The following is a 17,194-nucleotide window of genomic DNA, read 5'->3' as shown; positions in this document are numbered from 1 at the left end:
ATATTTTGCTAACAGTGCTGACAAACAAACACAAAAACAATCCTCTCTGGCTCACAGACACCAGCAACAATTACATTAACTTGTTAAGTCATTGGTTGCTTTTACTGTCTATGTTTTAGAGATATATTTTAGTAAATAATAATAATTAAAAAAAAAAAGTTAATTCTGTTCAGTTTTTTTGGAGCAGGTAAGCCACAAGAACAACAGAGCCTATTCTGTGGATTTGAGAAGACTAAACTAGTCGTTTAGGAACATACATCAGGATCAGAATATGCCTCACACTTTAAATAAGACTTGTTACCAAAACTCATGTTTCTCGTGCCTGCATGCTGCAGCTGGAAGATTCAAATTATAACAGGCTTTTCAGGACTTACCTGCTGATTAAGAAATACATTTGCAGGAAAATCTTGCAGCATTTGTTAAAACTCAGCAACATTAGCAGCAGTCATTTAGTGAAATCATTTAAAGGATTTATTATTGATGTTATTGTAGTGCAGAAGTTGTGTAAAAGTTGAGTTAAAATGTTTACATTTTCATGAGTTTGGCTGAGACAAAATATTTTTTAAATACTGTGATTTGCTGCCACCTAGTGGTCATTTTAGATAATTGCAGATATAGAAAAATAAAGAAACCAGTATCAGAAAGGAATGCCATAGATTTATTTTGAATAAATCTACAATAAGTGCCAAGCAATACACAGATTACATGGAAGACGTTCTCTAAAAACAGTTCAAGCGCCCCCCACTTTCCTCTTAAACCCATCATTTTAAACATACTTTAACCCAAATGCTATTAGTTTTCTTCCACGTCTGCTGGTAAACAACTACAGTATTTCTGATAAAGAACACAATAAGTGCTGGCTGAAGGTAGAATACAGAACAAAGTAATTTTTCTTCTAAATAAACCGAGGAAAGTCTTGTTTTGAGACAACATGCAACTTCCCTTGAGACCTATGACACTTCACGTTTCACAGCCGACTGGACGCAGCTGCCCTCTGTGGGGCGGGGCGGCCGTTTTAAACAAATTCACCACTTCCTCGGCTGCTGGATGAAGAAGGTCCGGGGACAGTGAGGCTTCTCCACCGCAGGGCGAACCTTGCTGTGCCTCACACTCACCGGAGTCTCTGGAAAGTTGTGGCTCAGCTGCAAAACACGCAGACAGTTTTATTACCCACAAACCTCGGAGGCAGGAGACATTATTCCACTTGGTTTAGGAGGTGGAATGAGCAGACTTCCAAAATAAAAATGGGGGATGAGGGTTTACCTTGTCAAGACTTCCTGTGAGAAGCACGCCAACTTGTTGCATCCTGTTGAAGGTAGAGAGGGACCGGCTGCACAGGTTTGGAGACAACAGATTCACTCAGTGGGACTAATCACAATCATTTACACTCACATCGCTGCAGGTCGCACAGATTCTGCTCCTACCTCAGTTTTTCAGGCCTCTTTGTTTCCTTCTCTGGAGTCCCATGGGTGGCACCCTCCTCCAAACCCTTCTTGGCCACCCGTTTACCTCCTGCCTTCACTGTCAACGAGAAAATTCAATGCTCAACTTCATTTAATCGTAGCTTTTAAAAAATACTTTAAAAATCTTACAACAGAATGAAGAGGGACAGTTTCAGTTCTCCAACCATCCATTTGCTGCTGCTTTTCCATGCAGAGGCAACAGATCCAGGAGGGAAACCCTGACATCCCTCTCCCCAGCTCCTCTGGCTGGGATCTCAAGGCGTTCCCAGGCCAGAGAGGATACATGATCACTCCAGCAAGTTCTGGAGGTGCCCAGAAAACATCCTAATGAGGCCTGAACCACCTCAGCTGGCTTCCTTCCATGCAAAGGAGCAGCTGCTCTACTCTAAGCTCCTCCCACCGTGCCTCTGAGGCTGAGCCCAGCCACCCTACAGAGGAAGCCGGTAGCATCCAGGATCTCATGATGAGGGTTTGAAAGTAAACAAGCCAATAAATCAAGAGCTCTGCCTTTCGTCTCAGCTCCTTCTTCACCATGACAGACCGGAGCAACAGCCCCGTTACTACAGGCCGTACCTCGAGCCGTCAGTTCATCTCTCATCACTCCTGAACTCGTCCGCTCGCGGCAAAGATTCACCACCGCTCTTGTTTTTGACTACCACAGTGATCCCGGGTTCGATGTTGTCTGGTTAGGTTTCTCCCATGGCAAACTGGCCTCAAGCAGGGGGTCAAGCTAAGAGGGATTCAAAGCCTTTGATGGGAACCGAAGCACCTTCTTTGAGCCAGGACCTGCAAGGGGAACCCGCCGGTGAACAGGTGGGAGTCCTGACGCCTCCTCGCCGTGGGGGAGAGCTGTCATTGTTGGGTGCTGTGCAGGTGAGGGTGGGGCCCTGGATTCCTGGGGACATAAACCTGCTCTGGTTTCAGATTCTGTTTTAGTTTATTCCAAAATAAAGAGCAGAACGCCCAGCTCCAAAGACGTGGTCAAAGTAATGAGGGGGCGTATGGCTGCTGTGTTTACAGCACACAACTGTAAATAAAACTAAACCAACGCAAAAGGATGGTTTTATTACAGCTAGATGCAGATTTATCTTAGCCAAGCTTCAGACCACAAACAAGAACAGCAGAAACTAAAGCCATGCATACAATCAGTGTTTATTGGTGCACAGATAGTCTTGTTGGACAGAAAATATCACATTTCTGAGCAACAGATATGGGAGAATAAAAACCAGATACATTTTTTAAATATTTTAAATACTTCCTAGACAGCTGGTGTGATTAAAAGTGAGGCTGCAGACAGACAGGCCTGCTTTATTCAACCACAGCTTCATAAAGCAGCTTTATGCTGCTTAGTTTGGTTAGAAGAAGCATTTTTGTTCAGAATGCACAGAAATCTTTTAAAAACGAGGGGGAGGGGAGCCCGTCTGTATGATCTGGGTCGAGCTGCAGTGGAGGAAAAACAACAAGGCTTCGAGCGAAAAAACCGAGGATTAAAACCTAAAAGAAGAAATAAAACTTTTACTGAGTGCACTCTTTTACCTGCAGGGGGGTGGCCAGCTTTCAGCAGAGCAACCTCCTTCGCTCCGGGTTTGGGGAGTTGTTGCACCATTTTGTGAAAACTTTCCGCAGCACCAGAGAGAAAAAACACCTAAACTTGGGTCTGAACGCCCACACTGGCTTGTTTTTATGCTCAAAGTCAGATGACGCCCAGCGAAGCTGCAGGAAACCACAAACACGCCTTCTCCTTTTTCTATTTTTTTTTTTTTTTGTTGTTGTTGTTTTTGTGCTTGGTTTTGTTTTTGTTTCCACCGCAAATGTTGAAATCATTTGTGGAGAAAAAAAGAAACTGATAACAGACGAGTACACGCACATGTTTTATGGGTTATTAGTCGGGTTTTCAGCTTTTACTAATTTACTAATTAATCACACTAAGAAACGACGGAGCTGTTTTGGTCAAATCTGGAAAATATCTCGTGCGATATCGCGAGATCTCACTCAGCGCCTCGTGAACGACTCTCAGCGACTACCACACAGAGTTTTAGCAACAATATCTGGAAAAAATTACTGATTTACACCCCTTTTTGTGTTCGCCGTGATTGTATAATTTAATTAGGTTGGCTCCATAAGTTACTTAGTCGTAGACGTCCATCCAGTGGTTACTTCCTGAAAGTTTCATGAGATATTTTGTCAACAAACTGGGTTAATTTCAACAGTTAATAATAAAGATTTAAGCAAAAAAATGTGACGCAATATGTAGAGCTTTAAGTATTTGTTGTTAACAAGTTTCAGCTACTACCACACCAGATTTGAGTCAAATATCTATAAAATTGACAGAGTTATAGCCATTTTTGTCTGTTTCTTTTTTAGGCCAGCTGGCTATGGCAGCCATTTTGGAATCAGGCTGATTCCAAAATTTGATCTGTTGCAAAGATTTATCCAACTTTCTGAGAGTTTCACTATGATCCCTTCAGAGATATTTTGCTAACAGACACACCAACAAAAACATTCTCATCCATTTTGGTCTGTAGGCGGTGGACGATAATTACATGAATGTTATTTTAGGCAGATTTAACTATTCTGACACAATCTGCAACTTAAGTTTTTATATTTTTGCATGAATAAATAAATGCACTGCCATATTGGTGGGAAAAAAGACAAAATAACCCTTTTAATTAGCGTACAAAGTCATTATCTCATTATACAAAAGTCCTTTAGAAATGTAAGTATATGTTTTGTTCCTAATTTGTTTAGTAATTTGGTTGTATTTTTTTAAGTAATTGGTGTTTGTTTTTTATCTTAAGCAGTTTGAAATTGAACATAGTTTGTTAGTCTACAAACAAATAAACATATCAAATAGCTCAGTCCCAATTAAATTGATTAGTTTCTCCTTGTTTTAGTCCTCTCACACACAGGCTCATTAAATTTATACATTTAATTCAAAGATCTAAATGAGAGCAACATTCTGCAGGTTTTAAACAAGCCTCTCATGTTGTAATTGTAGAAAGTATATTAATATTTGAAGCATATCACCCTTTCTGTGCTTTTTAGGGTCAGTTGGCGGTGGCGGCCATCTTGAATTAGGTTAATCACTCACACACACACACACACACACACACACAGACAAAAACACGCTAGTCTGCCTCTGCAGGACGATAAATATGAAGAAAACACATCTTCACTAATACTGATAAAACATGAAACTGCACAACAGATTTTAAAAAACAAAACTGACCTTTTATTTTGCTAACATGATTATGATGCCATCTTTTTTTCCACATATTTGTATAATTATATACCTTTAGAGATCTAACATGGCACGAGTTATTTCATTATTTTTCTTAAAACCAGTGCTGAGGTGTAAACCAGGTAATGCTGTGTTGTTCTCTGTATTTACAATAAAATGAAAGAAATGTACAAGACTTCATGGCATTACACAGTTTCAACACTAAAGTACAGATACAATTTAATCCCTCTGTACAATCTATCGTTAGTTAATTATTCTTTTGTCTTTTTACAGATGAGTTCATAATCCATTTTGGCTTCGGCACATACATTTCCCCCCCACATCTCGACTCTTACCGCGGACCCTCGTTCACATGACTCACACTTTTACCCATGCTATCACAGTTACGAGTTCCTTGAAGAAAATAAAACTAGTATCTACACACAGCATGACTTCTCACGGTAGTGTTCGGTATGGTCTCCCCCAGCATGATTCCACCTTCTTCTGCTAAATGAAAAATAATCATAAAAAAAGACAAACCAACATTCCTTGATTTCCCTCTTTGGCACACATCCCGTCTCTCCATCTGCGACCGCTCAGGTGAACTCGCCCTCTAAACGCACACATCCACTTTAAAAACAAACACATCCAAAGCCAGTTTCATGAACAAATGTTTCCTGTGTGCTTGTTGCCTCTTCTGCAGGGTGAAAACAGCCCCTCCCCCATGCCCCTAAATGAGACTCAGGGTGGGTGGGTGTTCTTGAATGGTAACACAAACATGTCGGGGGATTATACCCAGGAGTCAGGAGAACCTGGGTACTGCTCTGATCTGTACAAAGGCCCCCGTGTGCTCGTGTAATAGTCCACGTAGTTGGCGGTGGATTTCAGTCCGTGAGGCTGGTAGTCCACCGTGGGAGGGTAGGTGATGACTTCTTCTAAAAACGTGTCGTTGTAGCCGTGGGGATGCTGCAGGTACATTCTGTAGGTATCGTAGTTCCTCCTGCTGGGCTCATCTGTGTAATACACAGGCTGCAAGACAAACAGGCAAGAAGACTAGTTAATTGTTTGGTAGCAATACATAATACAGCCTGGTACCACCCGGTAAATACCCTTTAAGTACCAGCTACTTACTCTGTAAACACCAGGAGTAACCCGGAGAACAGGTACATACCAGTACTGGGCTGTATCATGTACCAGTTATTATTATTATTTATATAAATTTAAATATTTACTATATTGATCTACAGGATTTTTAAACATATTTAGTGCTTTACTTGAATTCTTTGTCTTTTTTAAATTTTTCCAGAGCACATCCTCTATGGCAGCTCATTGCAACTTATAATCAAATCAAACTCCTCTTTATTTATTTCTTTTTCAGATATTAATATAAACATTCCTCTTTGTCGAAATGACATTAGTGAAAATCTAAATTAAACATATCTGATATAACATTCCTTTGAAGCTCTGACTAAAAAGGATATTTTAACGTCTACACAAAATAGATTGTTTTAGAAAAAAACCCCTAATTTTAAGATATGCAAAAAGTTTAAATGGTCATTTTAACATTTCATGGCTCGGCTGGATATGTGCTGGAGATTTTTATAATTCATTTCTTCCAAGTGAAAAATGAACACTATCAACAGCCTAAAATCTGTTTTTTCTTTCCTATCCACACTCCACATTTCAGATGTCTTTAACACCATTTTCTCTTCTTTCTCATGGTTTAGGCTTTCAGATCCAGATGTCGTAAATGCGTATTTCTCCCTGTAAGAACTGTACTTTTAAACAACAATAATCCATTCAGGGTAATAAGAATGTACTCGTGAACATCAGTAACTAATTTACCAACAGCTCTGAAGCCCTAACTTGCTGCCTGGCATTATCTCATAAGTTCAATTTGTCTAAAATCTGCATAAAGCAATAAATTTCCTCTCTTTCTCATACAAAATAATGTACTGGTGTATTTCTTCTCTGAGAATATAACACTCTGAACATCCCAATCCCAGCAGTCAAGCTCACTCTCGCTCATACAATAGCTGATGAGCTGGGTTTGTCCCAGCAATGCCAGAGGAATAAGAGCCAGACTCTTTGTCTTGGTCAAGTGAGGTAGAAGAGCTCATCATCCTCACAAGCTTCAGAACATAAAAAGGAGGAATCTCTAACTAGATCTTTGTACTTCTGTAAAAAACATTTCAGCTCAGTAACCTAAATTGTGCGTACAAACGTAGAATATTCTCCCCCTGCTACCTGTGCAAGGTTAAATCGTTGTAGGCTGTGAGGTACGAGCAGAGTTTTTAGATTCACCTGTGTTCTTCTGGGCTCCTCCCTCGTGGGTGATGAGTAGTAATACGGAGACGGTTTGCCAGACCCTGAACAAGATAGAAAAAAGAAGAACCTGAGCGTCACTGTGAATCAAATTGCGAGACTTAATGCAAAAACACCTCATTTCATATCAGTGGAAAAAGGAAAAAAAAAAAAAAACACAGTCTGCACATCCCCAAAGGGCAAATGTCTGTATTTAGATAAAGCAGGATCAAGGAGTGCCGGGGCTTTGCTGGCGAGAAATAACACAAAATAATAGAGCTGTGCCCCAGCTGCTCTGTTGTTTATATAACCCACGGGATGGGTATTTTCATTGGCACTTTATCAAACCGGTGGATTCCAGAAACTCAATTTCCACTTCCACATGTAAGGCATGAATTGTTGATGCTGCAGCTCGGTTTGTTTATTCTGCCCGCGCCACCCCCCTGCTCCCACCAACCAGCGTCGGCTGGCGAGGGCACTCGTCTGGCTGCAGTCTGTCTGGGTACCCACTCACTGCCCATCTGTGAGCCGAGTCTTGAACCTGCTGTTAATGGCACCATTGTGAAGGGCCCGCTCTCAGTCCACTTTAAAACTGTACAGACCAACTACAGCAGGAAAAAAAAAAAAACAGCTCTGAAGTGGTCTGAGTTAACTGGCTCTCTGTCCTAGGGCTGTTAGAGGAAATCATGAGAGTAGACTGTCTTAGTTGGGGAAGGAGACTGGGATCTGATTGGAGCACGAGGAAAGTCAGCTCCCCCGGTCTGGTGCAAATAACGAGTGCGATTCAAATGAGGTTTTTAGAAAGTTCCCTGGCTTCCAGATGAGTACCTGTATACTGTTTTCTATGAATACTGCCATCTCCTTGGTAATTATAAAATTGCATAGTTGACTGAGGTCTCTGGTAGTCTCTGATGGTGTCTCTATGCTCTTTGATGCCCAGCATTGCAGGAGAGGACGTGGCACTGGTGGCTGTGGGGGGAAAAAAGAATAATAATAATAAAGTTCAGACTTAAACTCAGAGGTCCATTTCAATAACCAGTGTCTGACGGAACGTACCGGGGTGGCTGACCGGAGACATCTGAATGGTGCTGGTGGGCAGGGTGGGCTGGGACTTGAACCTGTCCCTCTCAAGTGTTGACACTGGGGTGATGAAATGGTTTTGGTTCCACCCGTCCTGTGAAGGCAGCACAGAAAAGAAACAGTGGCCGTCTGAGTAACTAAACAAGGCTGGATGTTACTAAAGCCATCTCATTATTAAAGTCACAGCTCATATGTGTCATATAAAACAGGTTCACACTCCTTGGACTGAAAACATGTTGTCCATCCCACATATTAGCATCCTCCACACTGAACAAACCTTTTTATAGATGGTACGCAGGTCCCTGTACTGCCACAGTGTGTTCAGCACCTGAGCTGCTGCCTTCACCACCTTCATTGAGTATCTGAAAAACAGTCAAAAACCTCCTTAACATCCATTTCTGAGTCCTCCTGAACCACGCCAACCTGATTTAACTTTACACTCTGCACAGTGCAGGACAGTGGGATTGATGGAGGAGGGTTTCCTCGGTCTGTTTTAACCTGGAATGTTACTGAATGTACAGCAAGCTAGAAATAGCTGCTGTCCCATCATTCCACAGGGACACAGAAACACCTTCCCAGTGGCTATAATATCTTCTTCTTTAAGCATTCAAATATATGTATGACTAAACCGCTGCTCATTGTCCAAGGCAATAAAAGAAATAATTAATAAAGACGTGTTTCAACAACTACACGCTCCTGTAGCACACCTGTCTCCTCTGCCCTTGGTGATGTTAACCAGCTTCTCGATCCCACCCGTGTCGGCCAGGGCTTTCGCGTTTTCCATGTTTTTGCTGGTGACCTCGTGCAGGGTGCAACAGATGGCTGCCACCGTCTCGTCCGACAGCAGGGAGGTGTTTCCTCCGGGGAGACGGTTTACCAGGTCCCTCATAGCGTACTTCCCTGTGGGGGAGGGAGGGAAGGTGATGTGAGACACGCGGCTAACGCAAAGTGACGTGCTGTGCTGCAGGTTTATGGGAAGGAGCTCAGGCACGAAAAGAAAGAGGGGAAAGTCGCTGCACGTACAAGAATATGGGGCGTTGCTTCCTGCGTTGTATAATTTCTATGTAAATGTATTCCACATTGACCTCAGCAGCCATGATGGGGCTTCGACATTAGGAATGATACATTAAAAAACTGCCCACTACGCTGCAGGCTCAAGCAGAATGAAATGACACTGTAAGGGCATTTTAAGTGTATGCATGAAAAAGAACTGCTTCACCCGTGTCTCCTTCTGTGCTGCAGCTGAAGAGGCTGAATACTAGCAAGTCAAACACACACCTCTCTTAAAGCACCTTAAACAACCTCTAAAACCACGTTTCCCTCTGCTTCCAGGCATTAGCTGTGTGACTAAAAACTAAATTATTATTCTTAGAGCCAGTACAAAGACTCTTTAAAAAAACAGCCATGTCGAAGACAAGTGTGCAGATTTTTTGAAGTTTACATACGCTTTAACTGTTATTTTTTTGTGGCGCCATAACTGTAAACATTAATCTTTAATAGTAAAAAAGGAAAGAAAGAGTACACCTACTGCAAAAAAAACCCTACAAAACATGAATTTAGTCATATAATCTTTGCTTGAATGTTCTACAGAGAACTGCACCTTGGCCTGACATTTTGAGTTGAAAATGTAAACAAACAACTTCAGGGTAAATATACAACTCTATTTTGCAGAATTAGCTGATTTATTGATCTTCAGGCACAAACAAAACTTTTCACGCTCACGTTCGTTTTTGTTTGTTTACATCTCTTGCTCAATCTCAGTTTATGATCAGCTGTTATTTGCATGTGGAGTCATTGCTCTGTTAACACACAAAAAAGTTTCAGCTGTTCTGAGGTTAAGATGAAGAATTTGAGACGTTTCTTTCTTATTCTATAACGCTGTTTATCACTTCGTTTAAAGTGATGTAGGACGTGGAGCACCTTCCAACTTGTGGTTTGTGACAAAAACAAAGCTTAGGGTGTTAGTTTTGAGTTTCCCCTGAGGCCAACGAGGCTTTAACATTAAATTAAGTTTACACCTTGAAATGAGTTGTCACTCTAAAAGATTTAGTGTGTGAATCTCAGCTCTGCATTAAACTGTATTGTACTTATTGTTGTTAATGGAACTGAGACACTGCCATTTGTAGCTGATCATAATCTCTTACAAGAAATAACGGAATCCTGACAAACTGCAAGAACACTCTGGATAACGTTCACAACAAATGCATGTAAACCTCAGACTACATTATTAATATCAGCACAATATGTGGATGTTTTAAACTGTTTGTCTATTCGACCAGGTCAGACACATTCACAACATGGCCTCTGACTTTACCACAAGCCGAGCACGCTCATTAACCTGAACAGTCTTCATAAAGAGTTTATTCAGTTAAACGGTGCCATTACAGGATGAGATGTACATCTTAAGAGAGTGGAACTCCTGACCTATGAGCTCCTTGTTCCTGATGTCCAACGCCATGTTTCTCAGAGCGGTGGCGACCGAACACACCACCCTGTCGTTGTCCATCCGCAGCAGTTCCACCAGGATGGGCAGTCCTTTCTCTTTACGGACTGCGGCACGAATGTATGCTGCAAACTGTACACATAAAAGGCACTCTAACTAAAAATAAAAGCTTGTCACAGAAGAAAATTGCTGGCCTTGAGATGTGCATAATAAAAAGTAATTTCGGTTGTGAAACTGACATCAGCTTTGACAGACACGAGAGCTTTTACACCAATTAAACAGATGCACTGTTTTTGAGGATTCATATTTAACAGTCTGTTTGTATTGTACCTTCCAGTTGCCAGCTGACAGGTTCTGAAGGGAGCCAGCTGAACCCTCCAGAGTGGCAGGATTGGAGCTCTCAGCCAGCAGAGTCAAGTAAGGCTTAACCACTGAGGGGTGCCACAGCATCTCTGCCCCCTTGGGAGACTTGGAGAAGCCTGGGATGGGCCCCACACCATCCCACTGAAAAAACAGCTAGGTTTTACTCAGGCTGGACTTTGGAGACCCTTTTATATAAACAAATTAATGTAAATTATGTAGCATAAACAGGCTGTGTGAAGTTAGTTGCATATAGAGATGTTTTCTTCTGAAAGATATGTTCATTTTGACATAATAAACATAATATAATGGGTTTCCAGTTTTATTATTACTGTTTAAAAACCCACAGCACCTACCGAGTCTTCCTGCAAGCTGTTTTTCTTCTTCTTTTTCTTTCTACCCCAGCAGCTGGAGTCCACCTCTTTACTGGGCGACTCTCTGCCCAGGAAGCCGTCCAGCTCGTGCCCACCCATCAGTCGAGATGGCATCATCTCCAGCTCCAGACGATATGAAAGGTTCCTTAGAGTGCAAATGCAATTCTCCACAATCTGGCAGGCACAAGAAGAAGGGGGAGAAAAAAAGAGCTTCAGAGTGGGCACTAATAGCACGGGCTTTCAAAATCACCATAACAAAAGCAATAATTAATTTTGGGCAGCCTGCTATCTTCAGCCAGTGTGTAGGATGCAGGCTTGCTGCTAACTGGGTGGTTACAATATTTCAATTAAATATGGATTCTGAGGGTCTCTGATTAGAAAAAAATATTTGAGCCAGAACACAATGAGTTTAAATCGACGCTGCATGATTTCTGTATGAGTTTGCTTTATAGGACATCAATTAATAAAACCTGTGATTGACAAAGCAAAGATTTATGTGCCGAAAATCGTAACAATACTGTAGAGCATGATGATGGCTAACTTCTGATTCTAAAGGTCTACAGTTGTGTGTGTATGGCTTGTGCTTTGAAAAAGAGCACATGAAACAGTTGCTTCGAACTGCTGAGAGACTCATTTAGTCACAGGCAATAAAATGATTCAAACAGGGTAAGCAGGATTATTTTCTTCAAGTCTCTTATCGTGTGGCTGCATATTCTCCTCTTGGCTAAGTGTGTGTGCTTCTGTGTGTATGGGCGGACAGGGGGCTTTGTGTGGCGTACCTTGCTGTCGAAGTCAGAGGTGCTTACACAGGCTTTGATGACGTAGAGAAGTGAGTCAACCAGGCCCTCACAAGTACGCATTTGTTTCCTGGCCTCCTCGCCGGCTGAACTCAGGTTCCTTTCAAAAAAAAAACCCCACACACACAGAAATTCAGTTAGCCGGCTTTGCTCAACAAACAAACGTGCACGGGCAAACACACAAAGTGACAGCTCTGTGTGCGTCTCACTTGAAAGCGTCATGTGGGCTTTGTCATTCCCAGACACCATCTTTAATGTATGAGGTGTGTTTGTTTGGTCTGACTCAAGCAACTCTGGTATTTTACTGGGTAAATAAGAAACCATTAGCTACACCAGCATACAAAGAGATGCACACACATACACACTCAGCTCAGCTAACTGTCTCTAATTAAAGTCTGAGCTCCGAACAATGTCTTCAAAGCAAGAAGCCAAAGGAGAAAAGCTGCGATTATTACATCGTCTTTGACTGTAATAGACTTTGAAACAGGAATGGCTTTAAAACAGACAAGACAGGCAATAGTTGTAGCTACATCCCCAGAAATATACTTCATTCTGATTCTGTTTCACGTGGCTGTGATGAGTCAACTCAGTTTTATTAATATTTTCTCCAAAGACAACAATAATATAACAATTTAGAGGAGATGCAGAATGAGCTCATCCTTGATTAGATGTAATGCCACCAAATGTCCACAGAGGGGTGCTAGTGTCCAGTGTGAGCATCAGGTGGTTTACCTCAGACAGCCCGTTGTGTTTCTCAGCACAAGGGAGGAGTGGAACTTCAGCTTGTGGTCGTCGTCGAAGGTGGAGCTGCTCCATCCAGAGTGAGGGATGATCACAGTGTTGGTCAGAGTCGATAAGGCGTCCCGGATGATTGTCATCTTGACTGCGTCGCACGACGAAAGGTTCCACAGCACACCTGAGGAGGCAGACACACACAAGCACACAAACCTCTTGTTATGTCAGCTGTCATGTGCAGTAAAAGCATCCTATGAGAGGGGGGGAGACTACCAGCAAAGGGCTCGGTGTATGTGGAGGAACAAATGCAAACAAACAGGCAGATATTCAGACAAAGGGCATGGGAGAAAAATAGTCTTCAGAGTGAAACCACAGCTCTATTATCAAGACATCAGAGGTTTCCATCAAATTTCATCTGCGGTGGATATCCTAGAAGCACAGATTACTACTTGAAATGAAAAAAAAAGAGGATGAGACAGAGATCCACATGGCTTAGCCATTTGAAATGAAATATAAATTCAGCACAGTCTCTAGAAATCACGCCATTATTTCCCTCTGTTCAAATATACTTTCGGTAACCACTGATAATCATGTACAGTCCTGACAGCCTTTGATGCTGCATCTGTCGAGGATTACCCAGCATGTAACATGTTCTTCTAATTAGACGGCTCTTGCTGCAAGGCTTATGCTGAGGCACAAGCCGACTTCTGCAGGGCGACTGTAACCTTGCAGGAGGAGAAAGCTGCACCGGCTCGGATATGCTGTAAACTGTCAGGAGTAAACACGCAGCCAATACTGGAAACTTGTCATTATAAAACTTCAAGAGTGCACGAGTGCCAGCAATCCAACTCTGGGCCGTTTTTGTCCCACAGCTTCTTCAGTTTGGTTTGTGCAGAAAACAGCACGTGGCCCGCAGCCCTGGGCCTGTTTTTACGATGAACTCAACTTTCAGACGCATTATATACAGACGTACGTCTCACTGTTTGAGCAAAATAAACCAAAAGCCTCTCAGATTTTCACTTTCCCAAATGATATATTTATTTTCTCTCAGAACATTATACTCTCACTCAATTTGAAGCAATCGAGACGATAAAAGTCTATAATAGGACCCAGGGGCCTAATTCAGACACTTTTGGCACAAAGCTTCGCAGAAATTTATGCTACAGACACAGTGTCTCCACTTCTGCAAGTCATTTAATCAGCAAAGCTCATTTTCATCATCCTTAAATGCTTCAATATTTATTAACTCCTGACATGAGCTGTTATTACTTAACTTAATATTGTGACAAAAAACCAAGAAAAAAAAAGCTATGAATAATGTATAGCTGACTTTTAAATGTGCAGCATGTGCTTCATATCGGAGCCTGTCAGCGGTGTGAGTAGATGCAAAAAGCCAAGCGCCCGGTGAGCTGCCATCTTGAGCCAGTGGCACAGAAAGTAATAACATTTCTCCCGCCACACAAACACATTCCGGTTTGCCTTTTTTTTCCCCAGACAACACAAAAGGAGGTGTCTTCAAACAGGACCATTAAAACAGGGATAAACCTCCCATCCCCGCTGACCAACTTCGACCCCTTTAACGCCACAATCTGCTCAATCCACAGCCCCTTCCTCCACACCCACTCTAACAGCAATTTGTAGAAATGAATGTTCTCTGTAGGATATCAGATTGGTCCTGCAGAGGCAGCATGCTGGAGAAATCAGCCGCAGGAATTACTGAGGTGTGACTGACAGCCCTGTCAGTGGTGCAACACCAGGAGCAATACCCATAAGTCATATCTGTCAGTAGGATGGACCAAACCTGTGTCTGTGTGTGTTTGTCTCTGGGTGTAGACATATTAGCCTAAATTTTATTTACTTTGGTTTTTTTTTTTTGCTCTGTGGCCTCTTCTTTGTGCTTTTGCTTGACCTTTAAACACCCCAAAACAAAGTCATGACATCATTAGCTGATACGGCGAGAAGCAAAGCAGACAGAGAGCTTTAATAATAAACTGGAGGGGAAAAAAAAAGAAGAACAGGATCTAAATTCATAAATATATGGAGATTTATTCTGATGCTATGTAGGTTAGTTGTAACAGGTCCTGAGATTTTGATGTGATAAAGAGAGATTGGAGGGATAAAGGAAAAAAAAAATCGATAAAAAGAAAGTGGCGAGGCAGAAAGGACTGACTTTGTATGACAGTCCTCTAAAAGCATCGGTGCCACAGCTTTGTTGCACATTGTTGTCATGTGAAAACACAAAAGGTAGGTGCATCTCTTAACAGTCAACACAAGTAGTCACAAAGCAAGTGCCACCCACCGCTCTATTGTGCACATAAACATCATGACAATGACTCCGCTGTCACCCATCTGGCTCTGCTGTCGGCCCGCTGCTTGCAGACGCACTAAGCTGCCTCTGTTTCATCTGCGTGAATTACAACAGAGGAAGCTCAACAGGGACATTGATAAGGTGCAACCGATGTGTAAAAAAAAAAACGCCGATTTGGATGTCATTAGGTGTCTATAGCTAATCATTCTCCCCTAGGCTTGGATTGTGTTTGAATCCACTTTTCCACATCAGGACTTTGAATGCAGTAAATCTATTTCTGCCACTTGTGCAATTTTCTCCTCAGGTTCAACCCTGGGTTACCTTAGGATTTTTTTTTTCTTTTTTACTGGCCTTTGTAACAAAACATGCTGGCTGCAGCGCAAATGCGTACAAGACCAGATTAAAAAGCCTCGCTGAGGTTCTTCCTCCTTGCAAAGTGCGTCAGTGATGACATGCGTCTGCCTCGGAGTTTTGTGTGAACTCTTAGTCACAACATTTAAAAGCTACATTTGTAGGTTGTTGTGTTTTATTAGTAAGTAGGCAAATGACAAGCTGGAATTTCTCCAGCGTAGCCTTACCTGGATCTTACTCTGTGTGAGTACACAATTCAGTGGGGTGTGTGCAGGTGTAAACGACTTTGCACCCTTAATTTGTCCTGAATGCACAGACTTGTCCTCTGACTGATTCACTGTGATGCATGCATCCTTCTGTAAGTGTCAGTCAACCAGAACGAGGTCATCCATTGTGGAACTATATTAGAAACATGTACGTTTCCACATGGGAGCCATAGTTTCTGTGTGTGTGTGTGTGTGTGCCTGGAACCAAGTGTAATAGTCACCTTACAGTGCATTTTTCCATTGTTGATGACAAAGCTTTCTTCATAGTTTCTGTGTTTTCATGAGACTGAGCACATCCTGGATACAACTTTCAGAAAGACGAGCGCCACGGCTGATTGCCTCAATGTGCAAAATCTCTTTAAAGACAATCTTTGTCTTCAAACTTTGCCTGGTGAAGGCATAACAGGGTCACTCCTTCGGGTCAGTCTGTAATGGTGCAGATAGCCCAAAACCTGCCCAGTTTATTAACCTTTTAAATTTAGGCAGCTGAACTAGATAACTGTCACTGCTGCATTTTAAGAGTAGTAGGCGTTTCTCATTTTCTCTTTCATGGAACTGAAGTCAGTGCAATACAGCTCATAGCTACACCTGGACTTATGCTGGATCAAATGCATTTCAGCTTTCATTTAAGTTTTTCATTTTTTATTCTCGGGGAAAAGACAATCCGTTGAGACTAAGTCAAGTGTGCAGATGTGACTTCGATGATCTCTGCGTAAACTACAAACTTTGTTTCTGACACTTGGATTGGATCAAACCATGATTAGGCAGAAGCCGAGTCTGCTCAGTAAAATCAATCCAAGATAAGAGACGACACATAAAATCTAACACCTTTGAGAATGTGCGAGGGAGCTAAAGAAAGAACAGAGAGCTTGGCCTTTTTGATCTGAAGGGTAGTTTGTGGACAGAGCAGCTGCTGGAAAACAAGAAAGTTCAGGCAATGAGGCTGCACCGGTACGACACACAACACGACCCTCGACCTCAAGCAAGGGTGGCCTTTCCTCACAGATAGTCCTGAAAATGACACCAGGACCCCCCGGGGGGAGCTGAGAAGGAGCCATATAGATCCAACAGACTTTGTACAACTGTTAGGCTCCAAAGCTGCTTTTTGATGCTCAGGAGAGCTTATAATTAAAACTCCAACTCTTAAATGTTGCTCTATAAGTGGGAAGGAGCCGTGGAAAAGTGAATGACTTGTGTCTGCTCTGTGGAACACCCCTGAAAGCTCTTCACATGGATTCTCATCAGCTGTAATTAATGGAAGGTGATGCAGCACTGTTGACCTTTTCAAACTGCTGCCCGTCCTGGGGTCTGAACCACCAATTAACTACAGGAGCCTTTCTGAGGAGAGGATGAGAGGAGAAAACTTAAACAGAGCTCACATCTACACTTCCTCTTTCTAGTTGGGGGAAACAAATGCGTGTAAACTCTTTTGAGTTAGAAAGAATGGCATGAAAAAACACTTTAGAGATTTTAGATTCCTGTGTGATTTAGAT

General features: G+C 42.2%; 2 protein-coding genes across 6 annotated transcripts in view; both read right to left on the bottom strand.

Moving 5' to 3' along the window:
- Positions 1-637: 637 nt before the first annotated feature.
- dap1b (death associated protein 1b) lies at positions 638-3,157 on the bottom strand. The gene is made up of 4 exons (XM_017424421.3): positions 3,000-3,157; positions 1,425-1,521; positions 1,264-1,330; positions 638-1,142 (listed from the first exon to the last, which is right to left on the bottom strand). The coding sequence occupies exons 1-4, from the start codon at positions 3,067-3,069 to the stop codon at positions 1,026-1,028; spliced, it is 351 nt and encodes a 116-aa protein (XP_017279910.1). The 5' UTR covers positions 3,070-3,157; the 3' UTR covers positions 638-1,025.
- A 1,515-nt stretch (positions 3,158-4,672) lies between these two features.
- LOC108240765 (plakophilin-4) overlaps positions 4,673-17,194 on the bottom strand; it is a 65,005-nt gene continuing 52,483 nt past the window's right edge. For 4 of the 5 annotated variants that reach the window (XM_037975977.1, XM_037975976.1, XM_037975979.1 and 1 more), the window contains 11 exons: positions 12,774-12,957; positions 12,024-12,141; positions 11,227-11,418; positions 10,841-11,014; positions 10,492-10,642; positions 8,775-8,967; positions 8,345-8,429; positions 8,044-8,161; positions 7,816-7,956; positions 6,988-7,052; positions 5,473-5,712 (listed from right to left, as the gene is read on the bottom strand). In XM_037975977.1, the coding sequence (XP_037831905.1) occupies positions 5,473-5,712; positions 6,988-7,052; positions 7,816-7,956; positions 8,044-8,161; positions 8,345-8,429; positions 8,775-8,967; positions 10,492-10,642; positions 10,841-11,014; positions 11,227-11,418; positions 12,024-12,141; positions 12,774-12,957 (1,661 nt within the window). Of the gene's footprint in view, positions 5,713-6,987; positions 7,053-7,815; positions 7,957-8,043; positions 8,162-8,344; positions 8,430-8,774; positions 8,968-10,491; positions 10,643-10,840; positions 11,015-11,226; positions 11,419-12,023; positions 12,142-12,773; positions 12,958-17,194 lie in introns of all 5 variants that reach the window. The other variant, XM_037975975.1, reaches the window with a different exon arrangement.

The sequence above is a fragment of the Kryptolebias marmoratus genome, linkage group LG6 (assembly GCF_001649575.2).
Source record: "Kryptolebias marmoratus isolate JLee-2015 linkage group LG6, ASM164957v2, whole genome shotgun sequence".
Classification (NCBI taxonomy): domain Eukaryota; kingdom Metazoa; phylum Chordata; class Actinopteri; order Cyprinodontiformes; family Rivulidae; genus Kryptolebias; species Kryptolebias marmoratus.
The sequence above is the reverse complement of the archived record's forward strand: the minus strand, read 5'-3'. Positions and strand labels throughout refer to the sequence as shown.